The sequence below is a fragment of the Sebastes umbrosus genome, chromosome 20, assembly GCF_015220745.1.
Source record: "Sebastes umbrosus isolate fSebUmb1 chromosome 20, fSebUmb1.pri, whole genome shotgun sequence".
In the NCBI taxonomy this organism is placed as follows: Eukaryota; Metazoa; Chordata; class Actinopteri; order Perciformes; family Sebastidae; genus Sebastes; species Sebastes umbrosus.
The window spans coordinates 7,106,738-7,127,156 of NC_051288.1; the positions used below are offsets into that span (position 1 = coordinate 7,106,738).

The 20,419-nt window shown below is 39.3% G+C and overlaps 1 protein-coding gene across 9 annotated transcripts in view; it reads right to left on the reverse strand.

Annotated features, from left to right (window-relative positions):
- The window catches only part of abcc3 (ATP-binding cassette, sub-family C (CFTR/MRP), member 3), a 62,322-nt gene extending 49,729 nt beyond the window's left edge, over positions 1-12,593 (reverse strand). For 4 of the 9 annotated variants that reach the window (XR_005204643.1, XR_005204642.1, XM_037754603.1 and 1 more), the window contains exon 1: positions 12,298-12,591. Coding sequence is in view for 7 of the 9 variants with exons in the window: in XM_037754603.1 (XP_037610531.1) it covers positions 12,298-12,333 (36 nt within the window). In the remaining 2 variants the exon portion in view is untranslated. Of the gene's footprint in view, positions 1-12,297 lie in introns of all 9 variants that reach the window. The other 5 variants (XM_037754601.1, XM_037754602.1, XM_037754596.1 and 2 more) reach the window with 4 other exon arrangements.
- Positions 12,594-20,419: the final 7,826 nt, after the last annotated feature.

Genomic DNA, 20,419 nt, shown 5'->3' on the forward strand with positions numbered 1-20,419 from the left:
ATACCACATTAAGACACCAAGACCTTGAGGAACACCATAGAAAAAGCCATGCTTTGATTTGGTATCAACAACTTTTGACATTTAGATATTTCTGCAAGAACTGTATTTTTCAGTGATTGGATGGCGAGCACTTCTGTTGTGTAAACTGCTCAGAAACCCCCCTATTGTCAATCTAGCTAGAGAAAGCCATCCATCCTCTGAATGCTCTAGGTCTCTAGTTCTTGGTTGTAAACTTTCATGAGGCTGTGATTATCCTAGAGGTCACCACAGGTCATTTTATACAGTGAGGTCAAATCACTACAATGAAATGTCTCCTATGGGGACTAACATCATCATACATGAATACAGTTGGGCTCATTGGATCCACAAGAGTCTCGGCTTTACAGTGATACCCAATTTATGTAATTCAAGACTGTTTAGGGACCCCAATATGCAGAAATATTCAAAATACATCAGTTTTAGAATAGGTGAAAATAACACATTTATGCTGCATTCAAAAAACGTCATGATTTCTGCCCAAAACTGCATGTGATTATCATAAAGTGGGTATGTCTGTAAAGGGGAGACTCGTGGGTACCCATAGAACCCATTTTCATTCACATATCTTGAGGTCAGAGGTCAAGGGACCCCTTTTGAAAAATGGCCATGACAGTTTTTCCTCACCAAAATTTAGTGTAAGTTTGGAGCGTGATTTAGCCTCCTTACCGACATGCTAGTATGACATGGTTGGTACTATTGAATTCTAAATTTCTAGTTTCATATGATATCAGTACCTTCTCTCTAGCTCTAAAACTGAACCTGCTACAGCCTCTGAAAGACAGTAAAGTCGGTCGGCAGGTCTCAGAGGGTTAATAACACAAAACAATGACAAATATTGTCCAGAAACCCTCACAGGTACTGCATTTAGCATAAAAAATATGCTCAAATCATAACATGGCCAACTGAGGCCCAACAGGCAACAACAGCTGTCAGTGTGTCAGTGTGCTGACTTCACTATGACTTGTCCCAAACTGCATTTGATTATTAACAGGATATGATTTGTAAGCTCTTTGGTTGCTATGAAAAAATGTGGTTCTTGCATAAACTCACTCCCTTTTAGAGTATTTCACCTGATATAGAGGCTGTTTTCTACATTAGCGCTTATCAAAGCTGCGGCCTAAACATGTTTAAGCTTACAAATGTAATCTGAAACTGAAGATTTTGTAAATGCACGTAAGAGCTTGTGGAGCTACCATCATCAATTGCCATCGTTTCACAACAAAACAGACTTTTACTGATGATTATCATGAAAAAGAAGAGAAAAGCTACAGCTCTTACTAAACGCAGAATGGCTGACTTTCAGGCAGTTATCACTACACTTGAAACCTGAAACTTCAACAAAAGGTGAAATGAAAAGGGTGAGGTGCTTTGTGATAAGAGCCATCCAGCAGAGACCTGGACAGGAAGATTACTTCAGTCGGTCGGGTTAAGACCTTACAATGAAAGAACAGGGAGTCTGAAACGAATCAACTAGAAGATGAAGCAGAGAGCGCTACTAACCTACAGGTGTGGCATTTCACGTCCCTTGGGAGCTTCATCACTCGATGGGATTTGTTGCATAGCACCTAGTTATTATCAAAGGATGGTTTCAGAGCCACAGGGATCTATTTCTACCACATGACTTCATAAACACACTCTGGAATCATGTCGCATGCAATCAGCAATTGTTTTTAGATTAAGCTCGACTGAGCAATACTGAATAAGCAACGATCAAAGAGCAAACTTTCTCATTTTACAACTAAACAGTACACTACAAGATGTGTCTGAAAACATTTGAGGCGAGAAATAGTCATTACAGTAACAGAATATTGATTCATATTTGATCAGCGCTGCCTAGTTTGACCGTTTTTGCGAGTGATTGACAGCTGCCTCCGTTGAATGAACAGCCAATAGGAACGCTCTCTCTCTCTGAAATGTCCTGTGATTGGCCAAAGTCTCCCGTCACGGGCTAGATTTCTTAAAGCGTGAAAACAGAGCCATGGGGAGGTGCAGAAGTCTAGTTTTCTCTCAGAACACTTGAAATTACAATATGCTGAAAGGTTATTATGGATTTTTTTTGCCCAATGATGCCAAAAATATTCTGCCTACTGCCACTTTTAAAGGGTACTATAGCAATTTAGTGTTGCAATAAACAATACACCGGATTCTACAATCAAACTATAAAGCAAGGAATCTGTGTGTCTGTCTGTCTGTGTGTCCTTCGCATATCTCAAGAACCATTCATCCAATCTACTTCACATGCTCGAGAACAATAGCGTCCCGTCGTCCCGGGGATGATAGAAAATTTCCCTGATGATGCTCCATTGTGAACAACAAATCTGTGTTGAAATCGGCAGGAGGAAAGCTAGTTAACGTTAGCTGTTAGCAGCCGATGAGCAGCACAGTCCTGCTAGGGTAAATAACAGAGCTAACAGCTAACATATAGAGGTTGCATTGAGCTACATTATGATGCGTTCGATTAATCTGTAGCAGCTCCTGCAGTGTAATTTAGTCAGTTACAGTCAATCAACACAGTTCTAAAGTAGTGCAGGTGGTGTGGGGGTTACAGACTTGGGTAATTTCCAGTGTATTTAGATTTGAGAAAATAAAAATTGCAGCAGGCTGTCCATCTGTTCTCTGTTACTGAAAAGCTGTCGAGTGAAGGCCGATGACAGTAAAAACAGCAGGAAGACAGGAACTGCTGCTGTTCGCTTACACTCCAGCATGGAAAACATTAGCAATGTTGCTCATGGATCTGAGTTCTTCATAGTTCACTGGACATTACCGGATTCCTTGAATGCTGATTATATGACAGACATTCTTATTTGTAGTAGACAAGCGGTTGTGATTCACGGGGAATTTGCAGTCTTACTTGGAAATGAAAACCATTACAGAACACACAGGAAGTGAGTTAGACTGGAAGGATAGTAAATCACAAACCAGCCTGTAGTAGGATATGGATGAAAGAACTAGTTTGGACGCCTTGAAAGAACTTATTATATAAATCTAAGTTACACTTTTGAAAAATAAATTGTCATTTTGTAGTTCACATAGCACTTTTTTAAAGCAACATTTAGTCACAAGGCTTCTCATTCTGAGGTGCAAATGAGTCCACTTCAAAGTTCTCAATTCCTGATTTTTTTTTTTTTTTGCTGGGTTAGCAGTCTTTCAGTTCAGGAAATAGACACTACATGTGGGGATTTTCTGTGACATGTTACAAGCATGCCGGTGCAGCTGGGAGGGTCCCATTAGTACTAGTGTTGCCAGATTGTGTTGTTTTCATTCTGGGCTACTTTTTATTTAATTGGACAGATAAAAACTGTCTTTCTTTCTTAATGATTTGGCGACTTTTAAGTGACAAATTTAGTGATTTTTTATGGGCTGACCTCAACTCTTCTGAGTCACCAGTATTTCTCAATGAATGTGCTCGTGCGTGGTTGTAACTCTCTTGACTGACTGTGCCCAGTGACAATGTTGCCAGACTGGACAGACAAAAAGTAGACCAATTAAAGCCTAGAGCACACCCAATGGTCATAATGGTAGCCGGAAAAAATTACCAAGCATAGTTAGTGTATAATTTCTAAATGAAATAAATAGGGTTATACTAAACATTAAAGCTTTTCACACAGAGTTAGGCCTTTATATACCGGGGGCGTGACGAATACAACACAAAATTGCCAAATACTCGCTAATTATATGTCTAGGGTTTTTATTGTGAAAGGTAAGAATGGTAGGAGTGGATCTGGCCTGTGCTGCCTTTGTCAACATTGAAAGGAGTAATAAAGTTTGCTGTCTTGGTTCAGACTTTTTTTTAAATTTTCGTTTGGCATTTAACTACCTAAAAACCTTCTTTGACACTGGCCTGTGCTCAAGGTTTACCAGATAACAGCCAGCAGTTTTATTTTTGTAGTTTGGCTAACTCACAAAAATAATTTTCGTACAGCTTATGAAATCTAACAAGAAGCCTGCTAACATATTTGATTCTGCACATGTTTTTTGGGGGGACAATTGGGCCCAGGGAGGAAGTATTTACAAGACATTTCATATTCTAAAGGAGTCATTGTCACAGTGGTGAACTCTGGTTCAAATCCTGCAAGGGTTTTTATTCAATTATCTAAAGGAAAATGTAATTAAGTTCTGGAAGTTGGTTTTAATGGGACTCAATTACATTTAGAAATACAATCAGGGCTGGACAGCAAGGGTTGCCAGGTTGCCATTGGCATTTGGCCTGGTTGCCATCAATGACAACCACTTTTTAACATATAAGAATTAAGGACAGCAAACAGCAAAATGTGCACCCCAAAATAAACACATTTTTAATATTTCTTCCATTACTGATATTTAAATGTTGCTGTTACAGTCATGCATCTGTTTTAGAGACAATGGCGAAACAAATGAAGTTGTTTGACGGTGGGGTGAAAAATTTGACTAACCCGTCAACATCACAAAGGAATGTGCAAATTCACCTGACAAAGAACCAGAAGAACCTGAACGAAAAACAAAAAAGAAATTTGTGTAGTCTTGGGAGGCGAAGTATCCCGGCATCTTTGAGCTGGAATTATACTTCAAAGCATGTACAACATACACATGACATGTATGCATGTCATGTTTTCATTATTAAGCTGAACGTATAACTACATAGTATCTTAATTAATCAAAATGTAAGGTGACTAAAAATGGCAACCATATTTTCAGTTTTGGCAATCAAAAGCTGATGCCTGGTTGCCAGCCTGGCAACCACTTTTAAAAGCTACGGTACGTTCACACCAAGTGCTAAGCGAACTACAGAGACCGGACCAAACTCTGTGTATAAATGTACAGTATGTGTATAAACCACAGACTGTCTGTGGTATAAACAGCAACGTCGCTGCCATATTTATGCTGAAATTACATTATGTTGAGTGTTGATGGAGTAGTTACTATGTTAGCATAGCCTTGTACTGATCAACACGAACTCCATTCAGAAAACAAGCATTTTGAAAGTTGTTTGCTTGTCGTCTTGCGGACAGACTTGACAAAGTATGAATTCAGACTTTTTAAAAATCGGCATTATGTATTTTTTTCAGCATCCTCTTGATCCGTTTATTGCAGTTAAATCACAGCACAAGCTGTTTATTTATGGTTCATACCGCAATGTAGCGACATGTGGCTGATACAGTCAGTGCAATGGCACTGTATGTGAATACAGCTCAACGCCGGGTGATGTTATTAACGCAGACACGACACTGTTTTGTTTTCTGACATATCTGGGACTTCCACAACAAAGCGCAAATGAAGACACTGATCTCCAATAGTTAAGGTTAGGCATTGACCTCGGACGGTCAGGGTTAGGATAGGTCGTCGGGCAGCGAGTCTCACAAGAGTTTTTGCATGTTTTTGCAACTTTGGGGTTACCTTCTAGACAAGACCCAAAATTAGGGAGCAAAGAGGAAGAAAGTAGAAAACAAAATGCCTTATTTCCTACTAAACTACATTACGCAGTCATCATCAATACTATTGTTTCCCTACAGTCAGATTGTTCATTGACACAGTGTGGAAAGGCTGAGCTCTTACATCTCTGCACAGGACTATCTCAATTAGAGTGAAGGGTAACACACCTTAATAAATGCACGCCAACAGCATTGAACTTTCCCACCAAATGTTCCTCGTCATCATGACTGACTTCTTCAATAACAACATCTTCCTCTTTATCAGTTTCAGCCTCCGCCTCACCCTACAGCACCCAACCCCTAACTCACAAAGACATAAACTATTCCAGACTTATGCAACACCATATAGTTTAAACGGTCTGTTAGCATTCGAGGCAAACTCCGCTCCTCCTGTTTGACTGCGCTTTCCATCAACACAACTGTAATCGAAGCTGCTGCTGACAGATTGAGTTGTTGGTATTTACTGTCGCTGATAAATGGCTTTTTGATCAACCTGTTTCACGTGCGTACTACATACCACACATTCAGTCTGCTTCTGCTACGCCTACAGTTATATTACAACAGTTACAGTTACTCATGGTGTGCTATGCTGTTTACAAGTCAAGAATGAACTTATTGTATTTTGGACTTACATCATAACTTGTCAGACAGGGAGTACAGCTCATGTAATACAGTATGCAAATCATTTCCCACATTACTATCACTCCTCAGGCTACACATCCAGCCATATATTCCCAAATTTGCATGTATCCATGCCACAGTCTACTGTTGTGTCTCTAATGAGTGATACATTAACCCTTCGTGTACAACAAATGCACCTGCAATGCCAGTACATACAATCTTTTACAACCTTTAATTCCAAAAATAATACACATATTTACTATCTACACTTGATGACGGGGCTGCAGGACATTTTAGCATGATTACAGTCTGGATTTTCACAAGAAATTGTAAAAATCTGGCGAGGAAGATTCACAAAAGCTATAGTGCATGAAGCAAAAAACACCACAGGAAAGGTTTTACTGTAGTTTATTGAAGGTGCTTACTGCTGGTACATCAGGATATACAGTAGTAGAGCACATCTATCATGCAGAATATTGTTGCTCTAACTGTAACATGTGGTGTAGAGCTGAAATGATCAGTTGATTAATCGATCGACAGCAAATTATTCATCAACTAGTGTTGTCAAAAATATCAAAGTATCGATACTGAATATTTAAAACTAAGGGTGTGACGAAATATCGTGCCGAAAAACTTTTGCGATATAAAACGTGATGATGTGCAAGAAAATACTGCCTTACACCAGCTCTAACACAACGAATATGCTAAGTCAACTACAGCGCTATCACAGTTCTCAAATCAACTGTGCCCGTGAAGAAAACACCTAAAGGCCAAACTGACAAATGCCTTTGCGCCTCAACTTCCACAGTCGAGCGTAAGAGCCACAGCAACAACGAGGGACATTGGGGTTTTCATTGCAACGGACAAGAGGGCATTTTCTGTGGTGGAAAATAAAGGATTTCGACGACTCTTCCATACGTTGGAGCCCAAATACACCATCCCGCCACGTGCTCATTTCTCTCGCACAGTAGTCCCAACCCTGTACAAAGAGTCGAAGGCCAGCATTGTACAGACCCTGAAAGATGCAGAAAGTATTTCAGTAACCACCGATGGTTGGACTTCAAGGAGTTCCCAGAGCTACATTACGATTACAGCCCACATAATCAACAGCAACTGTGAAATGGAAAGTGTCGTACTCCAGACTCACCCACTTTTCGAGTCCCACACAGGGGTAAACATAGCCGAAGTTTTACAAGCAGCTGTCAGTGAGTGGGAGCTTGAAAGGGCGAACCACAGCATCGCTGTTGTGATTGACAATGCGTGTAATATGTGTGTGGCTGTGCGCGAGGCAGGATTGGAGCCACACATTACTCATACAATAAATCTGATCTGGGTAAGAAAATGTCTATCTCTTAGGCTGTGGATGTAGCTTAAGTTCTTAGCTCTGTGACAAGTTATCATGCTTGAAGATAATTGTTCAGTCTCTATTTGCACTTTGAGTATTGGGGATTTTTTCATACTTTGTGACATTGATTATAGTTTGCACATAAATTAATAAACTTTTTGTTTATTGTAGTTTTTTTTGGTCAATTTGTGGAAAAGAGTTCACTAGAACGAAGGTCTGAGGAGACACATGAGAAGTCATACAAGAGGGAAACCATTCAGTTCAGTTTGTGGCAAAATATTTGACTTGTAAGGAAACTGAAGATGCATATGAGAATTCATACTGGAGAGAAACCTTTTAGTTCAGTGTGCGGAAAATGGTTCAGTCAGAAAATAGAATTGAAGTGACACATTCTATTACAAGATGATTAGGCTATACCATGTTATTAGTTATATAACACATTACAATTTCATAAAAAATGGAATTATAGGGCAAAAAACACCATTGTTTTGCATTTTGTGTCTTTTGAATAAAAGGCTACTTTTTCAGTCATATATTTTCATCATTCAAGTTTTGTTAAAATTATTGTTATAATATCGAATCGTATCAAGATCGTGAACCCAATATCGTGTATCGTATCGTGAGCCAAGTGAATCGCCACACCCCTATTTAAAACCATTTCAATACTCATTTTCCACAGTATCGATACACGGGTACCAGCGGCACTTTCTGCTCTCCCTACTCTCAGACAGCGAGTTGACATGGCTATTTATCTTTTTATAAAAATAAAAAAATTCGGGCTGTCAATCGATTAAAATATTTAATCATGATTTATCGCATGATTGTCCATAGTTAATCGCGATTAATCACAAATTAATCGCACATTTTTTATCTGTTCAAAATGTACCTTAAAGGGAGATTTGTCAAGTATTTAATACTCTTATCAACATGGGAGTGGACAAATATGCGTGTTTATGCAAATGTATGTATTTATATTACTGGAAATCAATTAATAACACAAAACAATGACAAATATTTTCAGAAACCCTCACAGGTACTGCATTTGGCATTAAAAAATGTGCATAAATCATAACATGGCAAACTCAAGCCCAACAGGCAACAACAGCTATCAGTGTGCTGACTTGACTATGACTCGTGGGTACACATAGAACCCATTTTCATTCACATATCTTGAGGTCAGAGGTCAAGGGACCCCTTTGAAAATGGCCATGACAGTTTTTCCTCACCGAAGTTTAGTATAAGTTTGGAGCGTTATTTAACCTCCTTCGCAACAAGCTAGTATGACATGGTTGATACAAATGGATTCCTTCACGCTACAACCTAAAAATTGCAAGTTGCTTTAATGGGTTAAAAAAATTAGTGGCGTTAACTTGCGTTAACTTTTGACAGCCCTAAAATAAAATGTATGCCCTTAATGTTGTGTCAATTTTTCCCCATGGTATCAAAAACTGTATCAAATATTGATATTTTTCAAGGTATTGCATTGAAGTTAGAACTTCTAGTATCATGACAACACTATCAACAACTGTAATAAACATTTAAATGTCCGAGTCATCTATTAAGCAACAATACCAAAAAAAAAATAACTGCTTTCAGCTTCTCAATTGTCAGTAATTGGTCTTAGTTTTCTATGACAGTAAACCTGATATTTTGGGATTTTGGAAACCAAATAATTAATCGATTAATCATTAAAATAATGAAAACAATCATTGGTTGAAGTCCCAATCTGGTATTAGATAAGGTTAAAAATTAAGTCGGAATATATTTGGATCTCGTTACACGGGAATCAAATGTTTTCATTTTGCTATTTTACATCTGCAGCACAAACAATTACAAACAGATACCACCACATAATATTTACACACTGCAAGTTCTCTCTTCATCTCATGTGGGAAACACTGATTTTACCACAGCAACAGTACCATAAGCACACTTCCTCGTATTGGTTACTGCGACACAAATGTCAAATTCAAGGACTTTGCAATGATTTTCAAGTTCTTGAAGGTGATGAAAGTGAAAAGCAACCATTACATCAGCATGTTAGCAGAGAAGCAGGACTTTTAAAGCCCCGTTTTGTTAAGATCGTGTACAGGCTATCGCTTAAACGCTTATAATAAATCCACCTAAAAAGCAATGACCAATACGAACCTAAACCTTGTTTGAGCTATGGAGTAGAGATAAAAGGTGCCGGTTACATACAACACCTTTGACAAACAGTGAGATTGCAAATCAGGAGTCCTTGGTGAAGCCTTAGTGCTTAACCTGACTCGCACTGAACATGCAGTGTTGAGTGCGGGGGGATTACAACCGCCTCCAGTGTGTTTGAAGTGGACGTAAACAGCAGTTTAGGTCACCTCAGATGGCCTCAGAAACAAGCCAACCCTTAGTGTAATGTCCAGCGAGAGGAGAATCAGGTGAACCGTCTTAACCCGACAAAAAACGACAAAGTGCCTCAAAGCTCTTGAGTTTGGTTTTCTTCATGGATACAGCATGACACTGACAGTTTCATGAGATTTGCCCCGAGCATGGAGGCGTCAGAGTGGCATGAAGAAGCTAAAACACTGTCGCAGTGGTAGCTCAGCCTGGCGCTCCAACAAACACAACAGTTGGTGTCAATATATTGGTGAACCAGCAGACCTTACTTAAGAAACTGTCAAAAAGAAATCAATATGGCATGAAGCAAGGAAGCACTGCAGGTGAAGCAGCTGAACATTGTGGCACACTTTGCACACTTGAGGAATTTGGTATTAAAAAATGTTGACATTTGAAGATTTCTGCAAGAATCGCATATTTTGGCGATATGATGGTGAGTACTTCTCTTCTGGGAACTGCTAAAAGCATATAGGAAAGCCATCCATCCTCTGAATGCTCTAGGTCTCTAGTTTGTGGTTGTAAAGTTTCACGAGGCTGTGATTATCCTAGAAGTCACAACAGGTCATTTTATACAGTGAGGTTACCCAATGTATGCAATTCCAAGACTGTTTAGGGAGCCCAGTATGCAGAAATATTCAAATACAACATTTTAGTATAAGCGAAAATAACCAATTTACACTGCATTCAAAAAAAGGCATGTTTTTTTCCCAAAACTGCATGTGATTATCATAAAGTGGGCATGTCTGTAAAGGGGAGACTCGTGGGTAACCATAGAACCCATGATCATTCACATATCCTGAGGTCAGAGGTCAAGGGACCCCTTTGAAAATGGCCATGCCAGTTTTTTCCTCAACAAAATTTAGCTTAAATTTGGAGTGTTATTTAGCCTCCTTCCCAGCAAGTATGACATGGTTGGCACCAATGGATTCCTTAGGTTTTCTAGTTTTATATGATATCTGCATATCTGTCGGCCGGGTCTCAGGGGGTTAAGGGGTGTAAGACAACTGTTTTAAAAACATACAGTCGGCCTATATCTCAACATTTCATTCATTTCTGTGAAGAAAACTAAAGGAAATTGTTATTTTTAAAGTTTGAGATATTATTTAAAATAAAATCTCGGAAACCTATTTAGCTAGCTCCACTACCAATTTTAAATCTCTTTTAAAAACCCATTATTATAAAAAGGCTTTTTTAATTCCGTAAGGCAACAGCTTGGTACACCTTTTCCCCACACCTTATATTGTCCTCTTTTGGCTTATGTGAAGTAACTTATTGTTTTGATACCACTGGTTACAGGTTTTAGTTTTCTCATTATTTGGCCTTTATGTTTTGTACTTTTATTGTTGTTTTTATTTTGTCTGTATTTCATTGTGTCTGTGCAAGCACTTTGAAACTATGTTTAGGAAGGTGCTATACAAATAAAGATTATTATTAATATTATTATTATTAAGTATGAATGACCGTTAAAAAAAATACACAATACAGAGAATTGTATTAAAAATCTAAAAAAAAAAAAAAAAAAAAAAAAAATAGCAGGAGAACTCATCCAAATCGCTTGTCTTACACAAACTTCCTGCACTTATTGCGTTCACTATTTGGGCTAATTGTACAGTTTATCAGTTGTTCTGTATTGTTATTGAATATAATGTTATAAATCCATAAAATATATCACTTAGTCAGGGGGTCGTCAGTTGACTCAATGATAGAAAAGGGGTCCCCTAAGGAAAGAGGTTGGACTATGACATGTATATAAAGTGACTATGCTCCTGTATGTGATTTTATCTTAGATACCTTGAATGAGTTTAAAGCTCTGGTGAAATCACTGCAGTCCAGGTTGTCTGTGTGCAAGTGTTTTTTGTATGAGCAAGTTTTAATGTTGTTAATTTATGTGTTGTTTGTTACTTTCACTATAACTGTCTTGCTGCTATCTTGGCCAGGTCTCCCTTATAAAAGAGATATTTGATCTCAATGGGAGTAACCTGGTTAAAGAAAGGAAAATAAAGAATCACCTTACAGGAATATTCCCAGTGAAACCATAGTATGTCATTAATAGGTTATCCATTATGGTATTGTTATCTCTGCTGTGCTATCACTTTAATATTCCTAGAGGGGAGGTATACAGCTACTGTTTACTGACTGAGATAAGTTCATCGTGTCGGATGTGTGTCATAAATAATAACATTAATATTAAAGCCAGGCTCTAATTAACAGTTTATTACAGGAGTGTTCGTCCTCGGGGGGGTAAAGAACAGCAGTGTCCAACCTCTTTGTAATTCTCCATTAATTGGGAGCTTGTTAACAGTAAATGCTATTAAGTGTGTTATTTATAGTTCTAGCTAGCTAGTGTTGGAGGCTAAACGGGCTGCCTGGGAGGGAAGAAAACAGAAAGCATGACATAACATTGCACAACCTCAGTCAGGTAGTACGCGAAGTACACACACGGTAAGTCATGACAAACCACCAACCGGAGCTGACAGCAGCAAGCACCGAGAGACGAAGACGGTAACTCACCCAGAAAGGGAGGTCTGGTCCGCACAGCCGCTCCATCTCTGTGGCGACGCGACGGGAGACCAACGGCTTTTAACCCCGGAGCCCTTTAACTCTCGCTTTCCTTCAGTCCTTTGCGGTAAAAACAGCCACTGTCACGTGCCACACGGGCAGGTAATGTGTAGCGGAGCCGCCTTGGACCGAGCTGCGTCGGGAAACGCTCCGCTCCTTCCGCTTTGCTTCAGAGACGGAAAAGAAAAAGTGAGCCGCAGCCAGAGAGAAGAGTTAGTTGAATGGGAGGTAGTCTGTAGTCGTGATGGCAGCAGAGCAGGGTGTCAGTTTACTAAGCCCCGCCCACCTCTCTCTCTCTCTCTCTCTCTCTCTCTCTCTCTCTCTCATAAGCACGCACAGACAAAACATGACTCAACAACATTACATTTTTGCTGAGTCATGTCGTCACGGTTTGGATGCGAAGAAAAGACTTACAGGTATAGGCCAAAACTGGTCCTAGTGATATTTTTTGGTGTTAGGTTTGGTGTTAAAGTGGCAGTATAGGCAGAACGCTTTTTGGCATCATTAGGCAAAAAATCCATAATAGCCTTGCTTCTTTAGTTAATTATCTTTGTATTAAATCCCTTATTAGATCCTTTATTTATTTATTTATTTATTTTTGCATTTATTCTTTTTTTTTTTATTTATAGTCTTGTTGAAAAAAAAGTGCATTTATTCAATTCATGATTTCAAGTGGGCTTTTATGAGTTTACTGTTTGATTTTTACCTTTCCTCTTTATTCCATCAAATCATTCTCCAGTCAAATTGGTCCCTGATATTGTTGACTTAAAAGTGTTTAGTTAGTTTCAATACTACTAACGAGAGTTAAGGGGTGAAAAGTGTATTTATTTATTTATTTGTTACCTCAATGCAGGTATTTTTATTTATTTATTTATTTTATTTATTTTTTTTTTTTTTATTTTTTTTTTATTTTTATTTTTATTTTTTAGAGGGCGACCAGCACCCCCCAGAATGTGGCGCCCTAGGCCTATGGCCTATGCCTCAAGCCGGCCCTGAGTGTGTCAGTGTGCCGACTTGACTGTGACTTGCCCCAAACTGCATGTGATTATCATAAAGTGGGCATCTCTGTAAAGGGGAGACTCGTTGGTACCCATAGAACCCATTTTCATTCACATATCTGGAGGTCAGAGGACAAGGGACCCCTTTGAAAATGGCCATGACAGTTTTTCCTCGCCAAAACTTAGCGTAAATTTGGAGCGTTATTTAACCTCCTTTGCGACAAGCCAGTATGACATGGTTGGTACCAAATGGATTCATTAGGATTTATAATCCATATGATACCAGTATCTTCATTCTAGCTTTAAAACTGAGCTTGCTACAACCTAAAAATGTTTGCAATTTGCGTTAATGCGTTAAAGAAATTAGTAGGATTAAAGTATTAAAATTAGAAATTAATGCATTTGGTTATTTCATTGTTGGACTTATTTCAAGTCCTCATAATGTCTCCATTACAAATGTAGGTTATGTGTGTGAGAGGTGACAGCTGGGTGGTTGTTTAAATACTGTGGGTGAATTTGTGGCGGAGTGCTGACAGGTCTATTGTGCAACTTCCCTAGGCCAAATAAGAAAAAGGGAAAGTCTACATTACATGACACATAGCCCTCACATTGTCTGTCTCACAGACACACACACACACACACACACACACACACACACACACACACGCACACACGCACACACGCACACACTAATTACAGATACACCCACTCCTCAGCCCTTCATACGTCTCTATAGTTGAAATCATTACAGACATTTTGTAAGGAGTGGAAAGCCCCCCCTTCTCCTCCTTTCCACCTCCCAAACCTGTTATGTGGTAAATTTCCAGTCTTCTGGGCAGGTTTGTTTTAAGTTCAAGCATCGGGCATCATGCTGTTTGATAGGCTGATTAAATACCCAGAGACAACAGTGTTTGAGATCAACAGTTACACAGATGAATTGTCATTTGTTGCTCTGCAGAGAGGAGGTGGAATAAAACTGCAATTCTGCGGTCCTAAAGGTGTTCTCAAGCAATTCTGTACAACAGTAATTCAGTATTGCTCTTCCATAAAGTTGGGGAAGTAGCAAGAGAGAGATAAAAGAAAGGAATGATCAAAATGTCAGCAACAAAGGGTGTGACTTTTAGTTTCTGGTATATGGGTTAAGCTCCAAAAACAAAATACAACTGGATAACATCTTTCTTTCACATGGATGTTTGCCTGTTCTGACTACCTCTCATTTTCCATTGTATGCTGCTTTTGTCCTGCACCTGTGCCAAATTCATTCTGAAGAACAGTCCGTTGCATGTTTTCTTTGCTGCATAAGAAAGCACAATATTAATGTGGAAGCTTTTATAAATGGGTTATTTTGTGTTGCCACAGTCCCATACTGTGTGTATTCAAGATTCAAGATTCAAGATTCAATCCCTTTATTGTCATTGTGTAGTACAACAAAATTAGATTGTGACAATCTCATAGGTGCTAATGAAAAGATAATACAATAATAAAAAAAACAGATAGTGCAATATAAATATAAAAAAATATATAAGAGAATACAATATAAAATATAAAAATACATTATGTATATTGATGAGATGACAGTTTTGCCAGAATACAGTTTTGCCAGATTATTGCACAAAGCGTCTGTCAGATAATTATATAATTATTGCACAGCATCATATAATTATTGCACAGAGTGATCAGCATATGTAATTGCATATATCTGTAACAGTAGATTTACAGTATTTACATTGCACAAAAGTGACACAAACATAATTGCACATTTACATTGCACGTGTTCAACTCAGACAGAGGAGATGTCAGAGTTCAGGAGGTTTATGGCAGTTGGAAAAAAAAAAAAAAATTGACAGTGTACTAGTGTTATATAATATATTAATATATATGCATGTGAACATATATACTTAGTCACATATTTACTATATAAACCGGTACATTCGTAGTCATAAGTACATACAAGCGCACAGTACACACACACACTATATGGTGGATATAATATATCACATATACACACACACATCATCATTACCATCATATTATATACGGCATATATACTGTACATACACACCTACATATCTAGATCTTTTGTGCCTGACTCCAGAAAGCATCTAACAAATAGGAAAAATAGAATAGAATAAAATACTAATAAAATAGAATATGTAATTTACAAAGAAGCAATAAAACAATAAAACAGCACATGTCACAGAAATTTAACAGTAGCTAAACAATGAATCAGTACGACAATGAGTGGGTTTCAGAAGAACTGAAACAATATGACCAGAACATATTACATATGCAACATATGGCAGGTAGATTAATTATAATTATGAATTATAAATTGAGTTATGTGACTAACACAATGACGACCCTCCATTAAACAGGCTTTTCAAGAGACACAACCCACGCAAAGCCAGACCAGACTCTGTCTCTGCCTCCACCCTGGAGCACTGCACTGACCAGCTGTCTCCGGTGTTCACAGACATTTTCAACACCTCACTGGAGACACGCCAGACAAGCGGAAATTGACACGTGCGTCCAAGTGTTGGACTGGACATTTGTAGGAAAATGCTTGAAAAATGAGGAATAACGTTTATGTAAGATGTCATACGAACCGTAGAATGAGGATACGTTGCCACATTTATATAGTAAAGAATACGTTATCATAAATTGCACTGCAATACCACAACTCTACATTAACATAATATCTATTTACCCCCCGAGGATGCAAGAAATTACACTTATAGTCAAAACAGAAAAAAGTATTTTCAGTAAAAATAGAGCTGTGGCTACAGAAAGCCCAGGGCTACCTTAACCTCATTTCACATTAGCATTTATTAAAAAGAAAAAAGAAAAAGACGGCATTTTTAAAATACTCATAGCATGTGACTTGCTGCCTCTCATAATAAAACAGATGCATGTCTCTGTTTGGAGGCACTGACCTCAATTTGTTGCCCTGTGGCTACTGGCTCCTACTGAAAAGTTAAGGTGGGTCAAATTCAGAGGGCAGATGTCTCCACAGCAATGAATAAAACTTATTAGAATCTTGATTCACGGTAGTCATCTCAACTTTTGCTTTCCAGGGATTGCAGAGAAAGGTCAGGGATAACGCTGCTCTGGAGTGGGATTTAGTAAACCCTGGGATCAGGGTGTGATATCCCACATTTGAGGATGCAAGTGTGAAACAGCTGATAGCCCAGCGCTAATGACGCTGTAAACTCTGGCTTAAAGGTGTCAGTGTGCTCCAACTCCCCACCGCACACACACCTTTTCGATGACAGAATTCAGGCTGTTCTCATCCACCGTTCATAGCTATACTTAAGAAAATTGTTGTCGTTCGTCTTTCGGCTGATTCCGTTAGGGGATGCCACAACGGATGCCCTTCCTGATGCAACATGTTGCGGTGGTGGGAGGAAACCGGAGAACCAAGAGGAAATCTACGCTAACACGGGGAGAACATGTAAACTCCACACAGAAAGGCCCTGCCCAGAACGGGGATCGAACCTTCTTTGCTGTGAGGCGAAAGAACGAACCACTGCGCCTTCAAAAGATGTACCCATTTTTAATCAACTCTGCAGTTTGACCTAGTATTACCTAAAACACATTATAGAGGACGCAAGAGTGCAATCTACCGAGTCCTTCTGATTTAGTTTCTGCGTACTTGTGTGCCCTTAGAACCACTGGTGGACTCAAAGGGGGTGGTATGGGGACCAGCCCCATTGGTGCCTCCATATTTGAACAAACCGCAGCAAAAGTGCCCTGTTGGATGCCCCTATGGTAGATAAAACATGATAAAGTGCCCTCTAGGTAGGGTGCCCTTCCAGTGGAGAAAATGTAATGCAGTGCCTCCTAGTGTGCCCTTCCAGTGGAGAAAACTTGATAGAGTGCCCTCTAGGGTGCCCTTCCAGTGGAAAGAGCTTGATAAAGTGCCCTCTAGGGTGCCTTTCCAATGGAGAAAATGTGATAAAGTGTTTTCTAGGGTGCCCTTCTAGTGGAGAAAATGCGATGTAGTGCCCTCTAGGGTGCCCTTCCAGTGGAGAAAATGCGATGTAGTGCCCTCTAGGGTGCCCTTCCAGTGGAGAAAATGTGATAAAGTGTCCTCTTGGGTGGCCTTAAAATTGAGAAAGTATGCTGCAGTGCCATGTAATATGCCCTACATGCTAGAAAAATAAAAAAGGGCACTAGCTGCACACAGTGGTGCCCCACCGTGTTTTTTTTGCCCCTGTCCCTCACACAGCCTGAGTCCACCACTGCTTAGAACTGTAAGATTATATCTGCTCTGATATAAAGAGTTACCGAGCTACTGCGCTTTGAACTTCTCGGTAATCTTTGAGTTGTGGTGGTGGTTTACTGGATTAATCAGTTCTAACACAAAACATTAGATAAAGCATAAAATACCAAGGCCACGCGTTGTACTGCAAGCAAGTCAGCTCAGGTCGAATCATAGAAGAAAGATGCACAGTGCGTTGCTTTGTTTTTGGTTTGTAATATAAAATAGCTGATGTGTTTTGTCTACCGTTGGCGGAGAGAGGGAACATTGAGTCAACCTATAGGCAGCACTGACTTCAAATGATATCGTACTGGAACTCCTGTTTTATGGTCTGTAAAGGCTTTGTTAAAGTCTCCAGGCCTCCTGCTGCAGGTGTCACTCCTCCTCGTCCAGGAGGAGTGACAGTGATCAGTTGGATATCCTTCCTGATGCGTAGCAGGTAAATGGAGCTGCCCAGCAGAGGAGCTGCAGAGGGTGAAGTGAACTCACCGTGACAGGTGAGGGAAGTCCTGGGTTGTGTTTACTCTGCGGTAGCTGTCACAAGTCCTCAGGTATCAGCAGCGTCACGTTATGCAAGCAGGGCCCAGGATCCTGTAAGCCCAGTTATCTGTCCGGGCAGGGCCAGGAGGGATTTCCCTCTGGCTCACTAGCTGATGTTTGATTTACCCAGGTGAGACTCAAAGCTGAGTTTGAATAAGTCCTGTTAAAAAAAAATAACATTGAATAAAGAAATGAATGTATGATTTGACATTATGAGGCAATAAAGTACCCTGGGAAGTATTGAGGTGGATTAAATAGAAAACACTGCCTTTGAAAGTAAAAATGAATAAAAAAAACTGTGATATATATTTCTTTTTTATCACTATTTTTTAATTTTTCCTCCTTTTATTTCATTGTTTCTATAAACAACACCTGGAAATTACTCAGTGTGACACAGGTGGTTCCAGGGATGAGCACGCCATCTAGTGGTCAACTGAGGAATAACTGTGGCGCAGAATCAGGATTATGTTTATTATTGGCATTAAAGCTGAAATAGGCAAGTTGGAGCAAATATGATTTAAAAAAAATAAGTAATTTTTTATCAAACTGTCACTTTATCCTGACAGGTAATCTGAAAAATATCATGTTCCTCTGTGTCCTCCGGTGCTCCTAATGGCAGTCCACGCCAGAGGGGGGAATTATTCAGTTTTCTTTCCTGAGAATTAGAAGTAAAATTAAAAGTAGGCCTATTTAACCAAAAATGTCCTTCTTTAAAAGTCCCCAGAATGCAGAAAACAAAGTCCTCAGACCCCCTGCTTTAGTTTAGAAATCCTCCCTATTTTTGAGGTCTCAAGGTTGGCAAGTATGCTTATGTTAGAGATAATGAACAGTTGGAACATATTGAGAATATAAACGAACAACAAAGAAGTGGATATTGTAGAAGCTGTGTTTTTTTTCTTGTTAAAAAGGGGCATTGTGGAATCCATTAAAGCTGAAGTAGGCAAGATTGGAGCAATATGATTAAAAAAGAGTTATTTTTATAAAACTGGCGCTATACTGTGACAGTAGTGCATGAGACAGGTAACCTGAAAAAAAATCATGTGCCTCTGTGTCCTCTGGTGCTCCTAACGGCATCTGCAAGATTTCACAGACCAAAGGGAAACAAGCAGTCAGAGCTGATCTGAGGTCTGCTGTCCATCTGCTGTCTATGAGAGTTGTGACTCGCAAACTCCGGCCAAACGGTCAAACTAGGCAGCGCTGATCAAATATGAATCAATATTATGTTACGTTAATGCCTATTTCTCGCCTCAAATGTTTCAGAATCATCTTGTAGTGTACTGTTTAGCTGTAAAATGAGAACGTTTGTGACGCAACAGCCATTGTGAAATCTCTTGAAAGAACGCCAAGTTCTGGTCACATGACCGGAGCACAGCCGATAGGAACACTCTCTCTCTGAAATGACCTGTGATTGGTCAAAGTCTCCCGTCACGGGCTAGATTTTCTAAACTCTGAAAACAGAGCCATGAGGAGGTGCAGAAGTCTAGTTTTCTCTCAGAACACTTGAATTACAATATGCTGAAAGGTTATTATGAGATTTTTGCCCAATGATGCCGAAAATATACTGCCAACTGCCACTTTGATCTAACTGATGTGAATCCAAGGGGACTACAGCTTCTGCTTATTTATTCTCTGCCACCAAGCAAGTATGGGATCAATACATGGTCTAAAACACTTATACAGCTTATAAAATTTGTTTTGACTCCGTATAGACCCCATACAACAGGGGAGAGATTTGAGTATGTGGCTGATAGTTTGTGTTCCAGCCACTAGGTGTTGTGGGAGAGCAGTGGTAAAGTTGGTGGAGTGTGAAAGCCATGTTGTGTATGCTGCTTGGCAGAATAAAGCCTTATACTTACTTACTTGCCCAAGTGTTTGCCTCTTATACAGTCCCTGTTTGTGCACGGTGATTCAATTGAAGCCACTTGCAACGGGAGACTTTGGCCAATCACAGGTCATTTCAGAGAGAGAGCATTCCTATTGGCTGTTCATTCAACAGAGGCAGCTGTCAATCACTCGCAAACTGCATATGTCTGTTATATTCTATATCATAAATGTGTTATGCGTTATTTCTGTTCAAAAGAAATTAATTTCTTCAACGTGACTGAATAGAAATTACATCAATAGGCGATTACAATTAATTTATTGCTGAAACACAACAGACATGAGCTAACTATAAAAACACCTTAAAATCCTATGGGTAATTGATAACACAAAAAAAAAATAACAATAAAATGTGAACCCAAGGAGTAGCCAAGTATGTGTATGGAAGGCTTTG